Genomic DNA, 26,332 nt, shown 5'->3' with positions numbered 1-26,332 from the left:
CTTGTGGTTCAATGTGTGCTAGATATACATTTTCACTTTTTAAATTCGGTAAAAAATAAACGGCACAAGAAAGCCGCATCAGTGAATGTCAAAAAGATAGAGAAATAGTCACTCCGCACAACTGATTAATTAGATAAATCAAACATAACTACATTCTGAGAAAATAAAAAAACTAAATACTTAATTTTTTTCTGTTTTCTTGTCCAAAATCACAAAATACTTCACTACACGTGCAATTTCAACGCGGACCGGCCGCCGACTGGGGAGCGAGCGGGGGAACCTTAGCGGCGCGTGCCTATGTTCGCAGTGCAGTTTGGCAACGTCGCATTTTCGAATAAAACCGTTGGTTCCTTGTGTACCACTGGTTCTCTGTTGCCCACCTTACCCTATAGAAACAGAGATAACGACGGGAGAGATAAAGATATTTACAACGGATCTAAAGAGCATGGAGGTGACAAAGCGCTTGTGTGAATAACGAGTACGCTCAATATAATGACATTTAGTAATAATGCTGGCGGGCACCCTAGGTTAGGGTTTTTTTATGTAATGTTTTTTATATTGCTTTATAAGCGTTTTTGTGTTTTACTTTGTATTCATATCATAAATAACGCAACCCAAGTAAACTAAATAAAGGTTAATAGTGGAGGTGGAAAAAAAATAAGTTAGTTGAAGAGGAACGATGTGACAAAATCAAGTTTATTTATTAGTTTTTATCTATACCTCTTTCTTTAGTTTTTTTTTCTTGATGAAATAGATTCATTATATATGTATGTATATAATTTTAGTTATATTTACTTTTAGATTACGATATTATACTATAATATTATGGTTTGTTAGGTTAGAATTAGTCATTTTTATTGATGGTTTATATGGTGTTTTAGCAACCTTTTAAAAGTTATAGTAGATTTAGCGTCTTTTATGCTTTTTGGCAATTTATTATATAGGTTTGCACCCTCGTACAGCAAACTCTTTTTACCATAACTTGTTCGAGGAGCACGAAGAATCAAATCATTGGCGTTTCTTAATTTCATTCTTTGCACTTTATGTTTTTTTGTAAAGGAAACTTTTATATGTAAATCCCTCTGTATGATTTTTCTTATAAGCATACAAGTAGAGTAAGTATGCGATTTTTTGACATTCATGATTTTTGTTTTTTTATAAACATTTTCGGTTGGTGTTAAACGATCATAATTAAATAATACCTTCATTAGTTTATTTTGTGCTCTCTGTAATGCGTTTATTTGAGTGATCGTTGCGCTACCCCATACTTCGATGAGATAGTCGATGTGTGGTTTCACAAGAGAGTTATAAATCATGTGACGTGCTTTGTCTGGGAGACATTTCGATATACCTTGTAGTGCTCCAGTAAGGGAAATAATTTTTTTTTTTTCAATGTGAGGTGTCCAGGTGATTTGTTTATCCAATATTAGCCCTAAATATTTTTCACTATCGGTTTTATTTAATTGTTGATTGTTTATGGTCAGGGGTCTGTGATGGGATATTTTTTTGTTTTTAGCTGCAAATATAATGTAATTAGTTTTTGCGATATTTATCGTAAGTAAATTATTTTGCAACCATTTATTAAGAATATTTAGGTCCGTCTGGGCGTCTGTAATAATATCTTGAAAGGAGTTTCCGAAGTAAAAGAGACTAGTATCATCCGCATACAGAGTTACCTCCCCTTTAAGACCAATTTCGCAAATATTGTTTATATAAACAAGAAAAAGTAGTGGCCCTAAAATTGACCCCTGGGGGACACCACAAGTGACGGGCAGAGGTTTGCTTTCGTATTCACCGATTTTAACTATTTGTTTGCGTTCAAAGAGATATGACTCAAAAATTTTAAGAGCAACTCCACTGATGCCAGCATCTCTTAACTTATTCAGGAGTATTGTGTGACTGACCGTGTCAAAGGCTTTTTGCAAGTCAATAAAGACACCTAGTCCTATTTGTTTTTGGTCTATACTAATTTTGATTTTGGTTACTAGATCAACGGTTGCTGTAAGGGTACTTGATTGTGGTCTGAATCCATACTGCTTGTCATACAAGAAGTTTATTGACTTTAAGTAATCGTCCAGTCGGTTTCGTATAAGTTTTTCTAAGACTTTGGATAGAGTGGGGAGAACCGAAATTGGTCGGTAGTTGCCGGGATCTAATTTACTCCCAGACTTAAAAATTGGGGTTACTTTGGCCAATTTAAGAGTGTTCGGAAATATGCCAGATTCAAGACATTTATTTATGCACGTTGTCAACTCTGTTACTATTGTATTTTGAATACATTTTAGGGACTTAACAGTAACTCCGTCTAACCCTTTGCTAGTATTAATTTTAAGCGTGTTAATAATTTTAGAGACTTCATCTTCGGTAGCAGGGGTAAATTCCGTAAGCTTGTGTTGAGTTGTCGACGTTGATGCATATGACATACCTGTATTAGCTGCTTGAGCGGTTACTATATTATTAGCTAGTCGAGTGCCTATGTTTGCAAAAAATGTGTTGAAGCTTTCACATATTTCGTCTGGACACGTCGTAATACCGTTTACGCTCTGCAAGCTTTTAGGCATTTGCATTTCATGTACTTTATTCTTCGACAGGCTGTTTATCAAACACCACATCCTGGGAGGGTCACTGCTGCAGGCTGTAAACTCTTTTACGTAGTACTTGTTTTTTGCTGTCATAATGGCTTTCGTAACTAGGTTTCTTTCCAGTACAAACTCTTTTCGTTTTTCTTGGTCCTTTGGATTCTTTTTGTGTTCTTGCCACAATGCATTACGTTTGTTTATCATGTCTAATATATTTTTATTTATCCATTCATTTCTGGGAGGGTTTACTGTCTTGGTTTTTGTGACTTTACTTTTTTTAATACAACACAGTATCTTATCTTCTAAAGCACAGTTATCTGTATCGTCGTTGTTAATCATGGACTCGGCAATCAATTTCTGTAGTTTTTCATAGTTTATAGCTTCGTATTTTATCTTTTTAATGTGTTTTGGTTTATATTTTTTCATCTCAAAGTAAATCTGCTTGTGATCAGATAGACTTGAGTCGATTATTGCCATATGAAAGTCGCTTTCATTTAAGTTAGTAGACACATGATCTATGATAGATATGGAGGATTCGGTTTCCCTCGTGCTACCCTCTACTGTAATTTGGTTTATAATTCTGTAGCCATTCTCTTCCAGCAACTGTAAGTAATTTTCTGTCATGCGGTCTGGTACAAGTAAATTCATATTAAAATCTCCTTTAACTATAGTTATAGGAGATTTTATTATAGTTATAGGACTTGCAAAAAGCCTTTGACACGGTCAGTCACACAATACTCCTGAATAAGTTAAGAAATGCTGGCATCAGTGGAGTTGCTCTTAAAATTTTTGAGTCATATCTCTTTGAACGCAAACAAATAGTTAAAATCGGTGAATACGAAAGCAAACCTCTGCCCGTCACTTGTGGTGTCCCCCAGGGGTCAATTTTAGGGCCACTACTTTTTCTTGTTTATATAAACAATATTTGCGAAATTGGTCTTAAAGGGGAGGTAACTCTGTATGCGGATGATACTAGTCTCTTTTACTTCGGAAACTCCATTCAAGATATTATTACAGACGCCCAGACGGACCTAAATATTCTTAATAAATGGTTGCAAAATAATTTACTTACGATAAATATCGCAAAAACTAATTACATTATATTTGCAGCTAAAAACAAAAAAATATCCCATCACAGACCCCTGACCATAAACAATCAACAATTAAATAAAACCGATAGTGAAAAATATTTAGGGCTAATATTGGATAAACAAATCACCTGGACACCTCACATTGAAAAAATAAAAAAAAAGATTATTTCCCTTACTGGAGCACTACGAGGTATATCGAAATGTCTCCCAGACAAAGCACGTCACATGATTTATAACTCTCTTGTGAAACTACACATCGACTATCTCATCGAAGTATGGGGTAGCGCAACGATCACTCAAATAAACGCATTGCAGAGAGCACAAAATAAACTAATGAAGGTATTATTCAATTATGATCGTTTAACACCAACCGAAAATGTTTATAAAAAAACAAAAATCATGAATGTCAAAAAATCGTATACTTACTCTACTTGTATGCTTATAAGAAAAATCATACAGAGGGATTTACATATAAAAGTTTCCTTTACAAAAAAACATAAAGTGCAAAGAATGAAATTAAGAAACGCCAATGATTTGATTCTTTGTGCTCCTCGAACAAGTTATGGTAAAAAGAGTTTGCTGTACGAGGGTGCAAACCTATATAATAAATTGCCAAAAAGCATAAAAGACGCTAAATCTACTATAACTTTTAAAAGGTTGCTAAAACACCATATAAACCATCAATAAAAATGACTAATTCTAACCTAACAAACCATAATATTATAGTATAATATCGTAATCTAAAAGTAAATATAACTAAAATTATATACATACATATATAATGAATCTATTTCATCAAGAAAAAAAAAACTAAAGAAACAGGTATAGATAAAAACTAATAAATAAACTTAATTTTGTCACATCGTTCCTCTTCAACTAACTTATTTTTTTTCCACCTCCACTATTAACCTTTATTCAGTTTACTTGGGTTGCGTTATTTATGATATGAATACAAAGTAAAACACAAAAACGCTTATAAAGCAATATAAAAAACATTACATAAAAAAAACCCTAACCTAGGGTGCCCGCCAGCATTATTACTAAATGTCATTATATTGAGCGTACTCGTTATTCACACAAGCGCTTTGTCACCTCCATGCTCTTTAGATCCGTTGTAAATATCTTTATCTCTCCCGTCGTTATCTCTGTTTCTATACACCGGTTTCGGACCGATGCAAAGCATGTTCGCTCTTCGCTCGCATTCACTGTAATTATTACGTACAAAAATATTAATGTATTTATATACCTACCTTACACAAAAAAAATAAGCTTAGTTTAAGTTTTAGAATCAGTCTATTTTGTAAATAAGAATATAATGTGCGCTCATCGAATATTTTTATAGTTGCATGATAAAATAGTACAAATTCTCATGTAAGTGAATATGTTCTGTATTCTTTTGAGATAAATAAAGATCTTTAAACCTAAAAATAATAACTAATTCGAGTTCTAAATTGGGACTAACTACCTATATCAAGACCTTTTCGATACACAATCGGCATTCGGGGCTACGGTAAAGTTTACACAACTGCTACTGTTTCACAATTGTTTGTACTTGTTTTTATGTTAAAAAGTTTTGCGGATACGGTCTATTTCCCACATGCGTGACAATTTCAGATGGATTAGGTACCGTTGCAGGCTTTATTGTTGCCATCCCTGAATTTGTAAAAGTACTTGATAAAATATGTGACAAAATGAAAGTCATAATAGCTACAGAAGTTTGGCGGCGAACATCACTTTATCAAGCAGGCGTTTAACACGTCGCTTTCATTTTGATGAAGAAACTTGGATACCTACATAATCAACTTGCTAACTTGCTCTTCTTTTAATTTACTCTCTTAGACTAACTTGGCAACATAATGCAATCAGAGTACAAGACAAAATGGACTGTATGGTAATTTCAAGTAAGTACCTAATGAAAATAATTCCATATTTTTCATTTGTGTGGGTGGATCTCTGTCATCATGTATATTCAACAGTAATTTACACGATTATTTACTAATATAAACGTTAAACATCCCTGAAATCTGTACGCAGGTAAAGTTTGTTCTCACAAAAACGCCGCAAACATCGATATGCGGGAAGTTTCACTCGAGGAACATGCCTTGCAAATAGGGATGGGCCAAATATTCGTAAATATTCGGTATTCTGCAAGTTTGTTAGTCTTTGTATGCGGCTGAAAAGCTACATCACAGAATAAACTAAGTTATAAACTAGTCTAGCTTGTTTCCTCATAATTATGATATTGGCATTCCACATCAGGTAGGTACAGCATTTTATGGACCATGGAAAAATAAATAAGTATGCGTCAAAATAATTAATTTGTTATAAACCGGAGCTTGAGAAAGAAATAAGCAAAGTTGTTTTAATATTTACGTAAATTTTACTAAGCATCACCTTTATCAAGGTTAAGGTCCAAATCTCCCTTATTCGAGCAGTTTCAATAAGAGTGAGAGGGACGAATATGAAGACGGAGCAGGGATCCTGTACTAAACAAGGATTCCGAAGAAACGGCAACTACACCCGCAAGAACCAGAAAATCTTCAAAATATACACTTTTTCGAAGGAGCTTACGTGATAAAAGTGACAGAGGCAACTTTTTCGTGATTTTAGTATATTTTATGTTATCATTATCACATATTTACAATAAAGACTGTATTCTCCTTTATCAGCTTTTCACTAACTGAATGATACGAACATTAGATGAGCGCTGAGCGCGGATATGGCAATTCGGTTGCGTCAGTCAGATCGATTCTAAGCTGAATATGAATAGGGACAATCGAGGGGCGACAAATGACTATGACTTTAGAGTTGAATGGCGCCGTCCTGGACAGGTTACAGCGGTTTAAATACCGAAATACCACTGGCTCACCGAGAACCTCAGTGATGACATAGATGTGGAACGGGAACGTAGGGTTAATTATTTTTTTCATTTTTATAAAGTTTCCATGTCAAATACTAAATAGTTAAGCGTCGAGCACTAGTACTTCAATCTTACATTTAGTAGGTATGCGAGAAACGCAGTGCGAGATAGGACTAGAGAATCAAAACCATAACATTTTTCTAAAGTAGAATCTGTCTCCTTTACTTGTGCGATACTAGTTCTCTGTTAGCCTTTGTGCTCTGTGTACAAACGTTTTCGGGTGGAAAACCAAAGTAAATACATTAATTGCGTGATCAACTGACATCGGTAAACAAGCTAATTTTCAGGCAATCACATTATTTCTAAATAGTGATATGTTTGTGATCGCTTTTGCGGTATCGTTAGCGAACAAAACTGTCAAAGAAAGAAAACACTCATTCATTTCATTGTCATATGTAACAGAATGTCTGTTTTGTATGAACGGAATATAAAGCTTTCTTTGGAAAACTGCGTATCGATCGATATAACTTTTTTTGATATATTTTTAGTCGTTATAACGATCATTTGATATAATTATTGAATCATATGACAACAAATAATATAATAACAAATTATAGAGGTATTATTCTTATTTAACACTTTCGAAACCGGGCTCTACGCGGCGCTACGACATTTTCGCTACATACGGGGAAACCCATGTAATCGGCTACGCTTCTATGAGCGGTGTACCCGACAGTCGGGTTCTTGGTAGCGAAAGTGTTAATATAGTGATCATTTTTTCGAAAAACATTTATTATAGTAACATACTTTAAGTATAATGATTATTTCCGATAAATAAATTGTATAACACAAATTCTTTCTAAACACAGTTAGAATTAAAAGAAATGTACAATGAATTAGATCCATCATTTACCAGAAAAGTAGATTAGCTTAGAACTCCCCCCCCCCCCCCCCCCTAAGTGACCCCTAAACACAACGCGCTGCTACCAGAAAAAATTGGTTAGGTAAGGTTAGAACTGTGACCCTTAAACATATGTACTGTCAGAAAAGTAGGTAAGGTTAGGTTAGAACTGTGATCCCTTCAAAAAATAATAAAATTAATTCATGAAATGTTTTATACTGTTTGCTAGTTATATTATACCAGTCGTATATCAAAAGATAGTTATACCATATAATATAACGGTTATTATAAATAAGTGTTATACGAAATAATGATTATACAAAATAAAGGTAGATATTTTGTGATTATACCAAATGTTAATTATGTCAAATGAGTGATTATATCCTTTAAAAATATACCAAATGTTGTTATATCAAATGTTACTATACCCAAAAAAAATATACCAATCATTACACACCCCTTTGGAAAAGGTATAACCTTACCGTATTATACCTTTTTCACAGTTTTATTAAACTCTTACCTCATTATGTAAATCGCCTTGAATAATAATCGCCAATATTTTATTGGGAAACATTTTTTTATTTAATAAATACATCAAACAAACAAAAACATGATAAAACTACTTAAAACTAAATACCTAACCTACTTATAAATAAAAAATTTGGCCTAAATCGCCGTCAATGGGCAAGGTACCCAGAAGGCTGGCAGCATTTCCACGCTGTATAGCGATACTTATACGTTGCGCAAAATACTGGCCAGCCCTCTGGTTGCCTGAGGTCTCTATTAGGCGAGATGACAAATGTTTATACAAATGACGGGCACTGGGCCCCCATGGCCCCAAGGTCTCAACGCCAAACGCCGCAAATATGTAGCTGGTTCCTAGGGCGGCATATTTGCGGCGTTTGATGCTTTCGGCTGAGGATGCCGCAGCGCCAGCAGCAACGCTGGTGACTGGAACATGGGACGGCGCCAGTGTATCAACGCAAGTAGCGTCCCAAACTAGCGGCCGACCCATGCTCCAAGGCACCAGTGTCATACCGTCAGGCCTCTTGCCGTCGTCCCTAGCCAGGCCGGTGGGCTCCAGGACTGCTGGCACTTTCGCGCTGACAAGGGCCCGACGGATAACATCATTGATACTGGCGTGGCGCGGGATCCTTCCAGCGCTTCGGGAGCATGAGAGGCCATGGTGACCCAATGTGTCCACCATGGTACCGCATTGACAGCGATGAGGCTGGTTTGTTGATGCCCCCAATCGCAAGCTAGCTGCTAGGCAAAAGGTGGTGTTATCCAGCAGAGTCCCAATGTTTGGTGAGGGTAAAGCCTGTAGCCACAGACCCGACTCCCACTCCGCAGTCGCAAGGAGACGAGCTCGGTCTGTCGAACTAGTTGACGTATATAAAAGGTTTTCCCGTACTAGTCGACAGAGCGGCTCGTCCCATTGCCTCTGCGAACAGAGATTGGCAGGCGGGTCCGTGTTTGGACAGGTTATGGACCAAACGTTCTTGGCCTCGGAGCAGTGTGCGGCCTCTATAGATCCAATTGAAGGTTCTAATATTTTACCTATAAGGCTTTGAGCACCATGCACCGAGGACAAGAACGCAGGTAGAGCAACACAAGAAATTTTGCGGATACCCAGGCCGCCAAATCTAATAGGAAGACTAGCCTGGGTCCAAGTTCTGTCGTCAAAATGGATATTGAAGATGGAGGTGATTGTTTCAATGACTAACATATCTAATTTTGATACCAAAGTTGGGTATTTCCAAAGATGAGTTCCGCGGAGTATGTACGTAAATTTTGGGACGAAAAGGCAGTGCTTAATGATTGAATAGGCTGAATGAATATTAATTTTGGCCAAACGGTGTGATGTTGTTTTAAAATTTTGAATCTTAGAGTCAATGAAGGTTTCAAAGGATTGGTCCAAAATGGGACAACCAAGGAGGTGAAGCGACTCTTTGTTTATAATTTTGATACCCGGAGCTAGTTGTGTAAAAAGGTCGATAGTGTTATTCTTGTCCGGGCAGGAGTCTGTGATAAAAAGTTCGCACTTCGAAAAATTTAGTGAAAGGCCAATAGTATTCATGTCAATGATTATTTTTTTTAAATCTTCCAGGACGCAGTTCGCTTCACCACCGAGAGTCCCGTCGTCTAAATACCACACGTTTAATTTTGAATTTAGTTCTTTGATGATAGGATGTATGGCGAGGCTGAAAATTGCTGGACCGAGCGGGTCGCCTTGTTGGCATCCTACGGATGAAGCCAGAACGTTACTTTTATATAATAATTTGGAGGAGAACTATAACACTGCCAAAGAAATTTGTATATCAAAGGGGTTTTATTTTTTAATTGAGCCAACAAGGCGCCCCTGTCTACGGTATTGAACGCGTTGCAAACATCCACCTTCAGCAGAACTTCGCCTGAATTTTGCTCAAGGAATGTTCTTACGGCGTGAACCGCGGCTTCACATCCGCTTTTGGAGCCGAACCCCAGTTGGATAGGTTGAAGTTCTGGGGTAAGCTCCAAAAGGATGGAGCGGCAAGCGATCTTGGCGGCTAGGCGTCGGAGTGTGTACCAACCGCTATGGGGCGGATACCGCCATCTTTTTTTTTTAAAGCACATAGGTTGGCTCCGTACAGGATATCCCTAATGCCGTCCGGAACCTGACCGGCCAGCATGACATTAACCAGGGCCGTCAGATCCTTTAACAGCGTGTCCCCCGTTTCCCCACAGCCGCTGCATAGGAGGTCTTTCAGGTGCTGAGGTGTCAGACCATCCAGACCTCCAGCAGAGCCATTGGGGAAAGACATTACGGCTCCAAGGACATCCTGTGGGGTGGCAACGAGATTCAGATCAGCAGGTAATGGGGGATCGGGCAGGCGAAGGTCTGTAGCTGGAGGTGGGTGCTTACTATGTAAAGCTATGAGTGTTTCAGAGTTATAGGGAGCTATTGCATCGTCGGAAAAAAGCAAGCGTGCTGCGCCTTTTATGTCGCCATCAGAAATTTTGGTCTCGACTGTTTTAAACAAATTATTGTTGTTCCTAAAATTTCCGGAAGAGGGTTGAAGTGAAATATCGCTGAAACAGTTGTCTTTAATTTTTTTTGTCAGAGATTTTGAATTTTTGTCTGAATTTATGTGGAGGACCTTAAAAGAAAATGAAAGAAAATTTTCCCAATTGGCGACGGAGTTATTTGACAGGATTGCTTTAATTATCAGGCTCAATGATTTGCACACTGATACTCTGGCACCGCGTGGTATCCGCTTTAATACTGGGCGTGAACTTTTGAGATCACTCAGTAGTTCATGGAAAGGTACGTGAACGTCCGATGCGGTGTGGTCTGATATGGATGGAGGTGACGGAACGCAGGGCTGGGGCGGTGTAGCACTTGTTGACGGCTGAGTATCGCATCTTCGGTGTATTTTGGTAATATGTATGTTAAGACCCCTAGTGCCTTTAAAATAATTTGGTTTCGAACATTCCGGGCAGCGAAGAAGATTCTCTGACGATGCAATAGTTCCTGTAGGGCAGGAAAGGCTTGCGAGGGGCATCTACAATACAGAACTTAAATTAAAAGACAAGTAATAAACTAAAAACTTAAAAAGTAAATAACTTAAAACGTAGGTAAAAGAAAATAAAACTATTATTATGATTTTGTTCAGCCTGAAGAGGATCATTCATGCATTTCAAAGGTGTTGCGCAGCGTAGTGAGGTCCAAATTCCAGTTTGTGGGAGCGAATGGAAGCTGCCTTATGCCGGCTTCCCAGGGCATTTTTTTGAGGCCTAATCCGTTGGGCTGCAAATTCGTGAGGTTTGCGCAGGTATATCACTGGTCACAAGTCACAACCAGTCGGGCTAATTCACGTAAACTGGACGTGGTTCGATGGATGCGTCACTTTTATCTCATTATCAAAATTTTCCTCAAGACGCCCGCTAAATCTTCGTCCACAATATTGGCTCTGTAAATTCCACTTTTCAAACGTTTTGAGGTAGCAAAGTTATATTTGCATCAATAATTTGGATAAAAATATAATTATTTTCAGGAAGATAAACAATCTTGACTTTGACGTTGACAGAATGATGGGATGACTTAAATTTATTATTTTATTTAAATTTGATATCGATATTGAATTAACTTCTTAAAGTATTTTATTTGAAGTTCGTTATAGATAATTACCATTTATTACCAAAATTTTAGACTGCGATATTTTTATATTTTATTAGCGTTACCTTGATTTAATCTTCTTATAATCTTTAAGTAGGTATCCAATCTTTTGTTCCCGTAAAAACGTATGACCCGTGTATTCTTATAAATAGGTTTAATATTCTTGAATGCTCTCTTTCATATCGTGTGTATTGAAAAAAAAAAGAACGTAAAAAATGTGGTATTCATAATCGGCACGATTTCGATTCTGATTTCCCTTTGAATTCGTAATTTTGTCAATAAAAGGTACGAAACCTTAAAAGGTTCACGAAATCTTTAAATCTTCACAAAATATTATCGCTTCAAAGATCGCTACGTAAGATTTCACCCTTAACCCATAGGGCCTCGATAAACTGGTTATATAAATAAAGGTTTTCGGTCGATCGTAAAGCTGAGTACTGAGTCAGCGTCACAACAAATCGCTTAAGTTTCGTTAAGCGTTTCGTAGCAATCTCTCCACATCACTCTTTTGCAGTGGCGCGACAGAGCCGGACTGTGTTTCGATCGCCACACAGCGTCAACGATTGTTAGTTCGGCTAGGCCGACTGATGTGCGGTGCCATGGCGTGAACAATGGGAGTCTAAAATGGTCAACTTTCTTACTGATTATTTGTTAAAATCCTGAAAACGTGGAAAGATTGATTGAGATATTACCCTTACACATTCACGACGTAACATTTGCAGAGATCCTGAGAGAAGATGGATTTTAACAATTTATGTGATTCAAAAATATGTACATTCAAATACTAAAATATATTACTATATTATACTTCTTTTAGCCCATATTTAGAGGTATTAATGTTTGAACCTAAATAGCGGATAACATACATTTTAGTTAATGCATACCTTGAGGTAAAAGGCACGCTAGCATAATTCATGTTTCTTAGCCCTTTAGGCACATCTCGAACACTGGCGATCAAATATATGAAAGAAGCGCGTTCCTAGCACACATTCTAAGCTCGTGTAGGTGAACGCGTACCATGTTTGTATGAGTGAGATTGTCGACTGTTCGCGTTTTTGACACGCGGTAACTGTGAGGTAACCGAGAGGGGGTGGGCGGCGCTTTCAGCGGGGAGTGGGAGTGGCCATACTGTACGATAGTACTCTCTATTACACTGTGCTTTAGGCGAGACTAACCGCATGTGAAAATATCCATTGATTGCTTAAATTCGTCATCAACAAAAATATCAAATCTTTAAAATCCTAAAGTATACAAAGTCGTCATACAAAACAAACAGTACTTAAATTTGTTTTTAAGCCACGGCTGAGCTTCTTAACTCAAGTATTCCAGTATTCCAGTTAAAGCCACCGTTGAAAAGGGTACCTAAAGCCAACCGTAATCCACGATGACAATAGTACCCATAAAGTGGTTAAGGGTTCTGATAACTAAATCAAATTTCCTCGAAGGAGGCTTGAATAACATATTGTGGCCGCATACATTTATGTAAATGACGGTAAGAAGGTGGCGAATAATAGCTACTATAACTGTCTTATACGACTTTATTTCTCGGCCACTTGGCCTTATTTTGTTGGAGGAATAATCAATTTCCCGAGCAAAGACTGTCCTGGGTATTATCGCCTACGGTTATCCATTACTCATATCCGCCTACCTTAGCCGCGAAAAAACATTCTAGGACAGGCGGCAATTATTTATCAAGAAAGAATGATAATATTCTGACATCTTGATTGTTTATTTTTAGTAATAGAGATGATGGTATTTATTTCTTAAGTTTCGTCAAGATAGTTTTTATAGGTAACTCGTGTGCGCTTAATTTTTCAAATGTTTTTGTAAAAATTAGGTAACTTGATCACGACGTCATTGTAGTACAATTTTAGTTTAATTTTTAATTATTGCTGACCTACCTTATCAAGGTAGGTTTTAATAATTATAGTTTGGTGTAGCGCTGGCGTCATTTAATGTTGGTGTCAGGTGTTACATAATTATTGACTAATGATTCTTATAATAACATAAACTGATTAAGTGGTGTTTAAATGCCCAACTTTTAATACTTCATCAACATTTTTCTCGCCAGCCATGTCCTTTTTTATGAAAGGAAAAACATTGAATGCGGATTATTTTCTTTACCTGTCATGCAGTCACGTCACGAGTCATCTTGCAATCGCAATACGTCTTCGTCAAGCAAAGTGTCACGTCCATGAAGAGATATTGCTCACGCGGCTCGAATAAACATATTTAGAAAGGCATCCGAGGCCTTTCGGCAGAAATTCTAAAACGGTTATAGAGGCAATATGAAAGAGTTTTACGATGCTTGTTTATAGCGCTTTCACTCTGGTTATAGTAAAAAAAATTACTTGCGTAAGTGTCTTAGGATTTTAAATTTTTTGTAGCAGCTTTTCACCGTTCATAAATAAATAAATAAATAAATAAATATTATAGGACATTCTTACACAGATTGACTGAGCCCCACGGTAAGCTCAAGAAGGCTTGTGTTGTGGGTACTCAGACAACGATATATATAATATATATAAATACTTATATACATAGAAAACATCCATGACTCAGGAACAAATATCTGTGCTCATCACACAAATAAATGCCCTTACCGGGATTCGAACCCGGGACCGCGGCGCAGCAGGCAGGGTCACTACCGACTGCGCCAGACCGGTCGTCAACGGTCGGTCGGTCGGTTCATAGTTACACACACAAAGAAAATCATGCATGTATTTCCAAAACGGGTAGTCTGAGCACATGAAACTACTTCAGTTTCAGTGGCACATATTTAGCAATTGAAAGAAAAAAAAACTGTTGACATGTGGATGGTATTACAGTGACATGTTGCCAACCCATCGTCCACACCACAATTTAATTGAACCCTTATCCCACAGTTGGCTTCTACGACACCTACATGAAGAATGAGGATGGTTCAATTCTTGACCCGTCACCATTCGATGTTAACAAAATACAAATACAAATACAAATCCACTTTATTGCACAACCTCAGAAATGTACATAGGAACACACACATTACAATAAATTAATAAAATAAAACAATAAAATAGGTAAGTAAGTGCAAATTGATAAATACCTCGGGATTCAGGTACACACTGTTTTAAAACTACGAGTATAAATTGATGTAGGTATCAAGTCTTTACTTAAAATTCGGTAAAATTTGACACAAAATAAAGAAGTTTCAAAATTTTCGTTTATTGGCCCACGGGCCCACTTTTCACGGTTTTCAGGTACAAACGAAACTGCCCCTGCATTGCTGACGAGGGAACTATTTGGCTTCATTTGATCTCCTGCCAGCCAATAACCGAAAGGGTCATGGCTACCTACGCTAAATCTTGATATAAATCGTGATCTGTTAGATTTTCAATACGAATTTCATCTGTACGTTACATCCTTTGAAGAAATAATATTAGTTTGAAGCTTCAGAGCAACGGCTTTCTAACTATTGCATCTTTAATGAGGTTAGTTCCTTCAGAACGACAGCGGTAACTAACAGTTAATTGAGTATAGATATAAATTACTTATTTAAGATTAAGTTAAAAACTCTCTCTAAAGAATGGTTGATGATTTTATACTTAATAAGTATAGGTAGTAAGTTAAAAAAATTAGACATTTCACACAGTATGGTAGTTAAAGTTGTAGTAATTGAACCTAAAGGTAAAACAATAAAAAAAAAACACCTCGGCATTGCACACCTCATTTGTCATTATAACAAAACGATATGTACAAAAGAAAGCTAAGCAACATCCATTCTTATCGTAAAAAAATATCTTCAGTTAGCAGAAACAGATGTAATGTACGTGGCTCGGCAGGGGCTTAAGGTGGAAATCTGTATATTACCTTAACTTTGTGTATATACTATACAGGTACCTATTCATAAAGGTAGAACCTGTATCCTTCACGGAGGCCGTTCCCCTGTCATAAAATAAAGTTCGGCACCAACTATAACCCACGTACTACCTATTTATCACCTCTTCCGCGTAAAAAGCCAGAAGGATACAGCCGTTGGAAAAGGAGAATAGACTTTTTATAGCGAATAACCCGGAGTGGAAAGTTTAGCACTTTGAAGGTTTAATTGAGTTCTTGGTTCATAAAAGTGTCCATCTTGTAAGTAAGTTACCTAATTCTTGGTTACTTAGTAAGCGTGGCAATTTCTGCACTTACAAATTGAGCAAGATTCCTAAAATCTATACTAATGTCTGTGCGAATTTCCTTATTAATTATTTGTGGTATTTCAAGCCTAAAATGCCCTTGTAGTAGTAGAGCGGCGAGAGGGTCTCGGAAAAAGTTGATGTGACTGGAGAGTATACTGCTGACAAGTGGTATCGTTGTGATCGGTAGACTTTGCTGAGTACGAAATAATGACTTGTCGCATTCTCAGACTGTGGGGGGGTTAACTATGACGTCACAAAGATCGCGGTCCCGGGTTTCAATTTTTTGCCAATTTGTCTAGAACCCCTTATCCAATTTTGAAAAATGAGGTGTCGATTGAAAGCGTATAACATGCTGATTAAGATTTCTTAAATGTGAAAAGTATAGTTTTGTTAAAGAACCTAGGAAACCAGTCAAATTGCATACCCACTTTTTTCCTTTGTAACCACCGTAGACTGGCGATTATTGATTTTAAGAAAATGGTTGACATTGTTTCTTAAAGGACTTTAATTGTACTTTAAAATGATACCAATATTAATAGGTTACGATGAATAAGATTAGAGGTATATCTGCTTGAAACGAATTTTGCGCGAGGTGTAATTTGGTAGACGCCGAATGTATGGGAACTCGTGTCAAGCGGTACTCCCCGCCTACAGGTATGTTCTTGTAGTTTGCTTATTTATTATATATCCGATCGTAGAAATTTAAAAAGCAACCAATAGCTTAATAATGTAGTTAAATGATTTACATAACATATTTTTTAGCTAAGTGGCCGTTTTCATTGCCTTTTTGAGTCACAAAAGTCAAAAAAGAGAGTAAAAAAAAGTATTTTTTGCATTATTGTTAATTAAAAAATAACTAACAAAACTATACATTTCAGATATAAGAAATCTTAATCAGCATGTTATACGCTTTCAATCGACACCCCACTTTTCAAATTTGGATAAAGGGTTCTAGACAAATTGGCAAAAAATTGAAACCCGGGACCGCGATCTTTGTGACGTCATAGTTAACCCCCCCACAGTCTGAGAATGCGACAAGTCATTATTTCGTACTCAGCAAAGTCTACCGATCACAACGATACCACTTGTCAGCAGTATACTCTCCAGTCACATCAACTTTTTCCGAGACCCTCTCGCCGCTCTACTATTGCGCTATGTACAATTGTACAAAAACAAGGAAGTTATCATCTTTTGTTCCTACAGGTCTATTCACAAGATCTAACATGAATGGAATGAATGAGCGAATGGAAATATGCAAGTGTGTGACAGATTAACTGATAAAATGGTAGCTCTTGACAGTTACGACCGTACATACAGTGGGTTACCACCACCCGGGCATTTATTAAAACCAATAAAAAAAATACAGTCAATTAGCAATCCTTTGTGCATATCGTGACATGTAATCAAATGATTTCCATAGAAATAGAGAGTCCGCCCTACCCCGGCCCGGTTTAACGTAATAAACCCATCCCTTACAAACACTGTTTCTACTAAAATCCCAAGGTTGTTCATAGATAATATAAATTTTATTACCAAAAATGTTTGCTCAGAACACGAATTAACAAAGCCATTTATCTTTTCAAACTTTGAGACGCTATGTTAATATAATAACTTGAGAAACGTTTCAAAATTGTTTAAGGTAAACAAAGTTAAGCCTTTTAAGGCTTGACAAGTGACATGTGGCAGTGAAACCCGCTTCAATTTTAATTTGAAAGTAATATTAAATTCAAGAATTGTCTGCAATACATTTGTGGTATATTTTACCACTATACAAACACGTGGTACAAGTTACAAAGAGTTAATGTAAATTGATTTAAATGAATGTACGAGATTTTCGAGTCTCCTGAATTAATTACATGTATGTTAATCAGAGACATAATCATATTGTGTTTCGCATAATAACGGATTGTACAACGCTTTCATAGGCTTCCTTCCAGCATAGATTAAATATAAGAAGATACCATCGCATACATTAAAATGCGACCGCTTAAGAACGCGCATACACTACACCACACAAAGATAGCGCCACAAAAAAAATGTCTTGTAGCTTTCGATTCCAAATACGTATCCAAAACTCCTTGCGGTGCAGTGCAGCCCTTCATAAAGTGTTAGTGTCCAGGCTTCTCAGCAAACATACCAAGCTACGGATATATAAAACCGTCATACGGCCTATCCTTATGTATGGCTGTGAGGCCTGGTCACTAACACTGAAAGAAGAAAGTCAGCTCCTGGTAGCGGAGAGAAAGATTTTTCGCAAGATCCTGGGACCTATTCAGAGAGACGATGGCACCTGGAGGGTCCGGAAAAATGCTGAGATCGAGGAGTTAGTGGCCGAACCCAATATCATCGGCGAAACGAAAGCCCACAGACTTCGCTGGTTCGGTCACTTACTCAGAATGGGAGACGATCGGGCTGTCAAGAGAGCGTTCTTGGGTCGACCGGCTGGTGGCCGCCCGGCGGGTCGACCCAGGTACCGCTGGGAGGACAGTGTGGTGGAGGATCTGCGTCGGCTTCAAGTCAGTGACTGGCAAGAGGCTGCGCGGGATCGGGACAGGTGGCGATCTCTCGTTTCGGAGGCCAAGATTCACTTTGGATCACTGCGCCACAATAGTTTAGTTAGTTGTAGCTTTCGATTATACTTGTAGATGGCGTTAAGTGTAACTTTTGACATAGATTTATGGCTCAAAAGTGACACTTAACGCCAATCTACAAATAATCGATGGCCACAAGGCATTTTTTGTGGCGACATCTATGTGCGGTATAGTGTATGCGCGTTCTTAGGCGGTCGCATTTTAATGTATGGGATGGTATGATCTTCTTATATCTGGTGAAAAATGGGCCCCAGGTATTAAGAAAGCAAAAATACGACCGAGAAAATTAAGTGGAAAGTAAAGTTTTCAAAGTACCAATGACGGTTCGACAGCTAATCTGGCAATTCACCATCTTCCGCAGTTTGTTCAAAAATATGAGCACAATAAAGTCTCTCTTGTAGAAATATATAAAATTACTTTTAAAGTAAATGTACTAGTGTCCGAGCCCGACATACTTCTAAGGTCCAATACCTATATGACACCCTTCCGTCACATTTATTGACAGCAACTTAATAATTAAAATTGTAAGTAAGGTAACTGTACCATATTACGGGAACTTAAGACGTTTCCTACTTTGAGTGAGGATTGTAAAAAAAATGCGAAGTTTCTAGTCGTGTTAACTACTTTATTTTAAGGATATGTCTTCTACAATAGATTTAAGACACTATTTTGCATCGTAACTTCTAATTTATAGAAATTACCGTTGTTTTACTTAACCCTTAGTTTGCCCATTATTACGGGATACAATTTTGGTATGGCTTCAATCCCGGGAGTCGTTGTACGTAATTACGGGATACCTTTAAAGTCCATGTTGTTGAAGCATAATGTAAAAAAACGAATTAAAAATATTGTTTACATAAATATATAATGCACATATCGTTTTGATAGATGCTTATACAAGGTGTATTTTTTATAATTGACAATGTTTTGATGGGCTGGGGTGGGATGGAAAATATGATATTTTTGTATGATATAACGACAGTGTGTTATAAGTTTTACTGTCTGTCTGTCTAAGGCATCGCTTGCAAAGCTGAATTAGTCGAGAGTGTTCTTAGCCATGTTTGATGAAAATTGGTTTACATTTCAGGAGTTTTTTCAAAATTTAATTTTAATCCAGAAGCTATTGCCGGTTATGAAAATTGCATGGTACTCGTGGAAATTTCAGTTTTTTAGTACCGGTGATCACTGAACTACACCGTATTCAATATATGTATTGGGTTGGCACAAAATTAATGAGACACTTGGTTTACGTTTTATATTTTTTATTATTATTACAATACAAAAAGCTTGGTCGATGATATAATCACCATTAGCATCTATGACTTCTTGCCAACGATCCGGAAAAGTTTGGATGCCTTTCGCCCAGAACTCTGATGGCTGTGCCTCGAAAAAGTTGTTTAACTCCACCTGTACATCATGGAAATCATTGAATTGTTTACCCCGCAAATGTCGTTTCAGGGCTCTAAACAAATGAAAGTCTGATGGTGCGAGGTCTGGAGAATAAGGTGGGAGGGGTATCGTCTCCCAGCCCAAGTTCTGCAGCTGTTGGCGAACGGTAGATGCGACATGAGGTCGAGCGTTATCATGTAGTAAAATTACAGTGGCTCGTCTTCGTCGTTTTTTTCTTGATAGCAGAAGATAGTTCGGTGAGCTGTGTTGAATATTTGTTAGCGTTTACAGTTTCATTGTGTAATAGTCCATGAAACAGCATGCCTTGCGAGTCCCAGAAATAACAAAGCAAAACTTTTAAGTGGTTCTTTTGACTCAGCTTCGGTTGAGTTGGTGGCGTTTCTTCTCGAGGCAGCCAAAAAGTACGACGTGTATCGTTCTCATAATAAATCCATGATTCATCTCCCGTAACCAGATCAGTCAAAAACTCTTTACGTCGGGGTCGCAGCAAAAGTGATTGACAGATGGCGACACGGACTGCACGACTGGCGTCGGTAAGGATGTGCGGTACCCATCGAGCCAAAACTTTTCGATACCCAAGCTCATGCAGATGGTATTCCACAGCGTTGTGACTGCAGTTAAGTGCTTCCGCTAATTCACGAGAAGTAGCATCAGGATTCGACTGTAGTTCGCGGCGTAAATCATCATTGAATGCAGGTGGTCGCCCTGAGCGTGACTGACTTTCAACGTTCCTGTCTCTTGATTTAAAACGGTCAAACCATCTAGACACCGTGGCATGGCTTGTACTTCCAGCGCCCAATGCAGTGTTGATATTGTCAGCCGCAGCCCGCGCACTGTGGCCTAACAAGTACTCGTATAAGTAAAGTGTTCGAACTTGTCGCTCGTCCATTTTATTTCAATCTAACTAAACCAATCACGAGGGCGGCTTTATATACCCTCACATTAGAAGTACCTAGAATGTTCTACAACATACTAGAATATTATCGAAAACAATTAACTTAAGAAAGGAAATGTATAGAGTTTTGTAGAGTGTGTCATTACTTTTGTGCCAACCCAACATATATAAATAAATAGTACTCAATAAATAAATATTATAGGCCTTTCTTACACAGATTTTGTGTCATTTAAATATTAATGTAATTACGTATCCAATTGTTATTTTTATTATTTTATGATTGTATGTTTTCTGAATTTAATTTAAAAAATTAAAATTTTATTATTACTCCAAATTTTGAATTTGTATAATATATATGAACTGTAACTGTTGACGTGTAATATATATGTGCATTTACGAAATAAATGAATATGAATATGATTGATTGTGCGACGAATTTGTAATATTTTATATTTATATATGTCTATCCTATTAAGTATTATCCTCATGTAAATTTTAGCTTTCTAGTACTAATAATGATTGAGCTAAATTGTAGACGGACAGACTGACTGACGGACAAACCAATATGCGGTGTAAAGATTTTTAGTTAACTAAGGAAGTTTAAATACATAATAGCCGGGTCTCTATACCTTATTTTATGTGTTTTTTATATTTTAATATACTTTATATAGGTATACCGGGATAAGATACTCATATAAAGTCGTGTACTTAATTACGGCAGTCAAAACAAAGGCTATATTAAAAGACAAACAAGATTTTTTTCTTAGTATATGGGAAGATTATATAACAATTATACTCAAAACATCGAAATAAATAACTTTTGTGCTTTAATTTTATGAAATAAAACAAATTTAATCTCGATGCCACACTCCAATATTTCGCACGTATTACTCAACGAGTATACATTTCGTGCTCAATTATGAGATTAAAATCTAAAAAATATATGTACCATAATTATGTCACTATAATCTGTAATCTTTACTTAATATATTTACATCAAATATATAAGTATACTTCACCGCAAATAGTAATAAAACATAAAAATATTACGGACTGTATTTCCGTTATTCCGTGATACTCCCGCAATTATGTACACCGCGTCAAAATGGTGTACATTATTCCGGGAGCGGGTATTTTAATTAAAATATGCTTTAAATTAATCTGAAACGATGATATAAATGTCTTTTAATAACTATAAGACAATTATGATACAAATTTAATGTAAATAAACTTACCAGAATCACAGCAAACCCTTAAGAAGTTCCGCTACCGCGTTAAGCTCACCGTCAAACACGCCCATAGAAACCACTGCGTGGTTGCGACTGACGCGTTTGGAGGTACCTCACGGCTTCAAAAGATATGATACATATTCGAAAATCGACTTTTTTGGGTTCTATTTGATCTATAGTTTATGAAATACTGCATTAAATTAAGATTTTACTGATAGTTTCTTTATTTTGCGACAAAAACCAAAGTATCCCGGAATTATGTACCACATTTTACTATCCCGGAATAGTGTACAGCTACCTCATCTACTGGAATATTGTCGACGGCTGGTAATTTCAACTTATGAAAATATATTTTTTATTATCATTATAAAAAATATGATGTTATTCGACTTGGAATGCAATAAAACAAACATAAAACATTTATCATCTTTATTTACAACGTCTAATTTTATTTACAATAATCCGATCCGTATGTCTATAATCTTCCCTGTACAAATTTTCATTATCTAACTATTCTGTGTAAAGTTAATCGTGAAAAGCAAGGTGTTTTTAATTGATAGACCATAACGTGCTTAAATGAATGATTATACTGATGAGGCCAGTGACGTGGATGATCGCGGAAGACCTGGGGACGCGTTCGTCGGACATGACGCTTGACGCGACGACGACGCGCCGGCCGCCAGTAGGTTCGCGAGTGTCTTCCGCGGCCACGCTGCTCACTTCGGGCGGTACGCATTTTGGTGGCGGTACCTGGAACAACATTGTCACGATAAATAGGAAGGACGCGCAAGGGACGCGCAAGGGACGTCGCTTGGGGCGCGTCGCCTGGGGGCGCGTCTTACGTCCTTCCTATACAAAATGTACTGAGGAAACGTTTTTTAAATTACATTCGGGTGGCGCGGCGCTGACGTCCGTTCCGCGTCTCAGGACATGCGTCGCCTGTGTGTGGATGGTCCCTAAGGAGCCAACGGAACGTGTTTCAATAGTGTCTATACGCGTACGTCGGTTAGTACTTTTGTGGGAGTGGGTTAGTACAATCCCGTCAGATGTATCGGGGCCATTTTTTTTTCATAGTTGTCCACCCCACTTTCTTTGGATTTGGAATTTTTTATGTAGTTTCCACTCAGAATCGTGAGCTCTTTTAATCCTAATAGAAGAAAAAAGTGCCCCAAAGTTTTTTTCTCATTCCGTTACCATTTTTCATACATTAAGTATGGTGGTAGGTAACGGAATGGACGGTTTTAAAAATGTATGGAAGTCTTGGGACATTTTTTTCTTCTATCAGGATCGAAAGACCTCGCGATTCTGAGTATGAGTCGCGTAAAAAATACCCATGTAGGTAACAAAAAAGTGGGGTGGAAAACTTTGAAAAAAAAAAGTGGCCCATCGATAACGCCCCTTGACACTAGCTCTAGGCGTGTTCAGATATTCTTATTTTTTATACTGATTATGTTAATTTATTTTCATCACAAATTACATATTAGAACCTTAAAATAAATACATAATTATCATAATAATCAAATTTGTAAATTTAGTAGTAGTAGTAGTAGTAGTAGTAGTAGTAGTAATACACTTTATTGTACAAAGATAAGAACACACACAGTAAAGAAAAAAGGAACACACACATCATTTTAAATTTATCCGCAAGGCAGGCTTTGTCAGGTGGCCACAAATGCAAATATCAACATGCCTCGTCCCAAACAAACAATGATCATATTCGCAACAGGCTTCGTCAATAGTAAATTGGATTACATTTAGGTAGGTACTTACTATTAAGTAACAAACACTGGTTAAAAACGAGGTTACAATATACCTAAGAAAATAAATTCCCACAAATATTATAATCTCAAAGTACCTGTGATTCTAATTTTAATCTGCTTTCCCTTAACTAAGTTGTGTGATCCCACAACTTTGCCGAACAAACTTAACCAACAAATTTCGGGATCTCAAGAGTGTCATTAAATCAATAAACTCAATCCGAAAATGCCAGAACTCTAGATGCGAATATTAATTATTTGCCGCAAAGTTTGTAGGTACCTTCACAAACTTCTCGCATAGGTTTAATGAAAAAATCAGGTTCTTTATTGACTTGTTCGGGGAACAAAGTTACAGAGGTGGAAATATAGGCTTGACGGGGTTTGCTAGTATAAATTTACGCACGGGTATTTTCTTCAAATGGCCGGAACACCTCAACATTAGGTAAATAAATTTTATATTTCCCACCCTCCAGAACTTTGCCACAGAGACAAAACATGTAAAGTTCACTTTCATTATCAAAAAGAATCTAATTATTCTTCATTCCTGATTGAATTAACAAAATCTGATGAAACGAGATAATGTATTTTCCCCTCACTAGCTCGGAAACACGTGTTTTATCCTTTAATACCAACGGGTAAAAACGCATTTTATCCACTAGTGAGTAAAGTAATTTGACCTTGAATAAAGTCAAATTAACTGCTTTAAAATTGATAAAAGAAGGTAAATCTAGTAATAAAGATGATTTACCACCTGTGGAACTACTGGAAGCAGTGATAAACACATTTTTTGCGTTGTAGTTTCCTCGCTATAGTGAGGGGAAAAGTTTTGTGTTACACTCGGGTGCAAATGTATTTTACTTCTCGTGTGTTAAAAAATTCTCGCTTCGCTCGTGTTTCAACTATAGAATCCTTTCACTTGCTCGTTTTTCAATTCCACACTCGGCGTTAAAATACAACTTTGCCCCCTTGTATAACAATTAACTATTAATTTAATTATTTTATATAATTTTAGTCTGATCCAACTTTGATGGTCACTTTCAATCGTTGGCTTTCATATTACAGAAAGACTATTCAAACAGTGTCAGGTAGGACAAAGGTGTTTTCCATGATTACTAGCGAGTTTAGCGACCCTCCCGGCTTCGCACGGGGAGTAAAGCATGAAAAGGTATAGTAAGTTGTCTTGAAAGGTAGACATAAATGCTATCGCGGTTTTTTGTCTATACACAGGTAAAAGAGACACTATTTCATTATTATTGCGTTGTTATAAATCTCAAAAAGATTGGGCAGCGTTTTCGATTAAAGCTAGCGTCATTTTTATAACTTGTTTATCGAATACTTTCACATAAAATCTAAACAATTTATACCTACACCTAAACTTTTGTCGTCTTAGAACATAAATGCATGAAAATCTGTCTAAAAGTTTTTAAGTTTATCGCGAATATACAAACAGACAATCGCGGCGGAGGACTTCGTTTTATTTAATGGAGGACTAGAGCCTGTGGAAACCGACGCAATGCTATTTAAAAATAAACGATCGCACGTCATTGGCATCGCATCTATTAGTATTAACCACACGTTTTAAATCGCTAACAAGGGAATAATATTGAACCAAATTCACAAAATCGTGCGGTCGAACTCAAAAATCGGCCCCCTGATGACACTTGGATCGCTTGCTTGCGAGGGACTTTAACCACGCCTCGTTTGCTGTCCTTAGCAAAATGCTCACTTGATAAATGGCAAAGGCTCTCCCTAAAAAAACCTCTACGGGTCATTAAATTACTAGTCTTTTTAATAAATTAAAAGGAGGGCTATTGAACCCCTCGGTAAGTGTGGCGTAAAGACTTCGTCCCAATTAACCGATGACCTAAAGAGATAACTGACGCTTCTCCACGCAATGGGGTTGCGGATAGCATATTGACGAGGGTTAATTTAAATAATTTTGTTCCTACGCAACTATCGGAAGACGAAACCATAGGGGTGACTTCTAAGAAAAAAGCATGAGAAAGCTGTATTTAATCCACATGTCATTTAAGTTTATTCATTGGGGACTGAAATCAGAGGTCTCGTTGAGTCTCATCCATTTTACTGCACACACATTTCGTGCTGTGTTGGTGAATAAATATCTTTTTTTTTTATGTGTGAACAATAACATACACATTTAATCTTATTTGTGGATTAGGTATTTGATTTAGTTGCAAATTTTGATGCTTTACAGTTATTCTTATTGTATAGAGTTCTAATATTATTGAAATATTTGGCTTGCTCGTCTACTAAATCATCTATTGGTATTGATAGTACTGGTTATACAACAACCCCCCCCTGTTGTAAGTTATTCCAAAATTACACGTGTGCGTAGCCGAATGCACAAACGCTCACAAAACGCTGATGATAATATATCTTTCGTAGCTATCTATCTACGCGTAATATAGCGCGTATTAGCGCAACAGAGCCAGACTACATTTATTTTTTGCGGCGTTTCGGTGGCGTTTCGCATCGCAGAAATGCCATTCGGCTACGGAGCCTGGTTATGAACGTTGACACAATTGGATCAAGCGCCTGCGTTCCCATACTAAATTACTATGGGAGATCATACTAAATTACTATGGGAAATCATACTTAAATGCGTGGTACGTGGCTTTGAGTTGGCTTGAATGCTCCGGCTCCATCTACTACTTGAGGTGGTCTGTGTATCGTTTA

The 26,332-nt window shown here is 37.2% G+C and overlaps 1 protein-coding gene across 1 annotated transcript in view; it reads right to left on the bottom strand.

The window, feature by feature from the left end:
• Positions 1-22,298: 22,298 nt before the first annotated feature.
• The window catches only part of LOC125229423 (alkaline phosphatase-like), a 209,872-nt gene continuing 205,838 nt past the window's right edge, over positions 22,299-26,332 (bottom strand). Inside the window, exon 13 of the mRNA XM_048134251.1 lies at positions 22,299-22,628. Within this exon, the coding sequence (XP_047990208.1) occupies positions 22,428-22,628 (201 nt within the window). The 3' untranslated portion in view covers positions 22,299-22,427. The remainder of the gene's footprint in view (positions 22,629-26,332) is intronic.

This window comes from Leguminivora glycinivorella, chromosome 9 (genome assembly GCF_023078275.1).
Source record: "Leguminivora glycinivorella isolate SPB_JAAS2020 chromosome 9, LegGlyc_1.1, whole genome shotgun sequence".
Lineage (NCBI taxonomy): Eukaryota > Metazoa > Arthropoda > Insecta > Lepidoptera > Tortricidae > Leguminivora > Leguminivora glycinivorella.
This window is presented reverse-complemented; position numbering and strand designations above follow the sequence as displayed.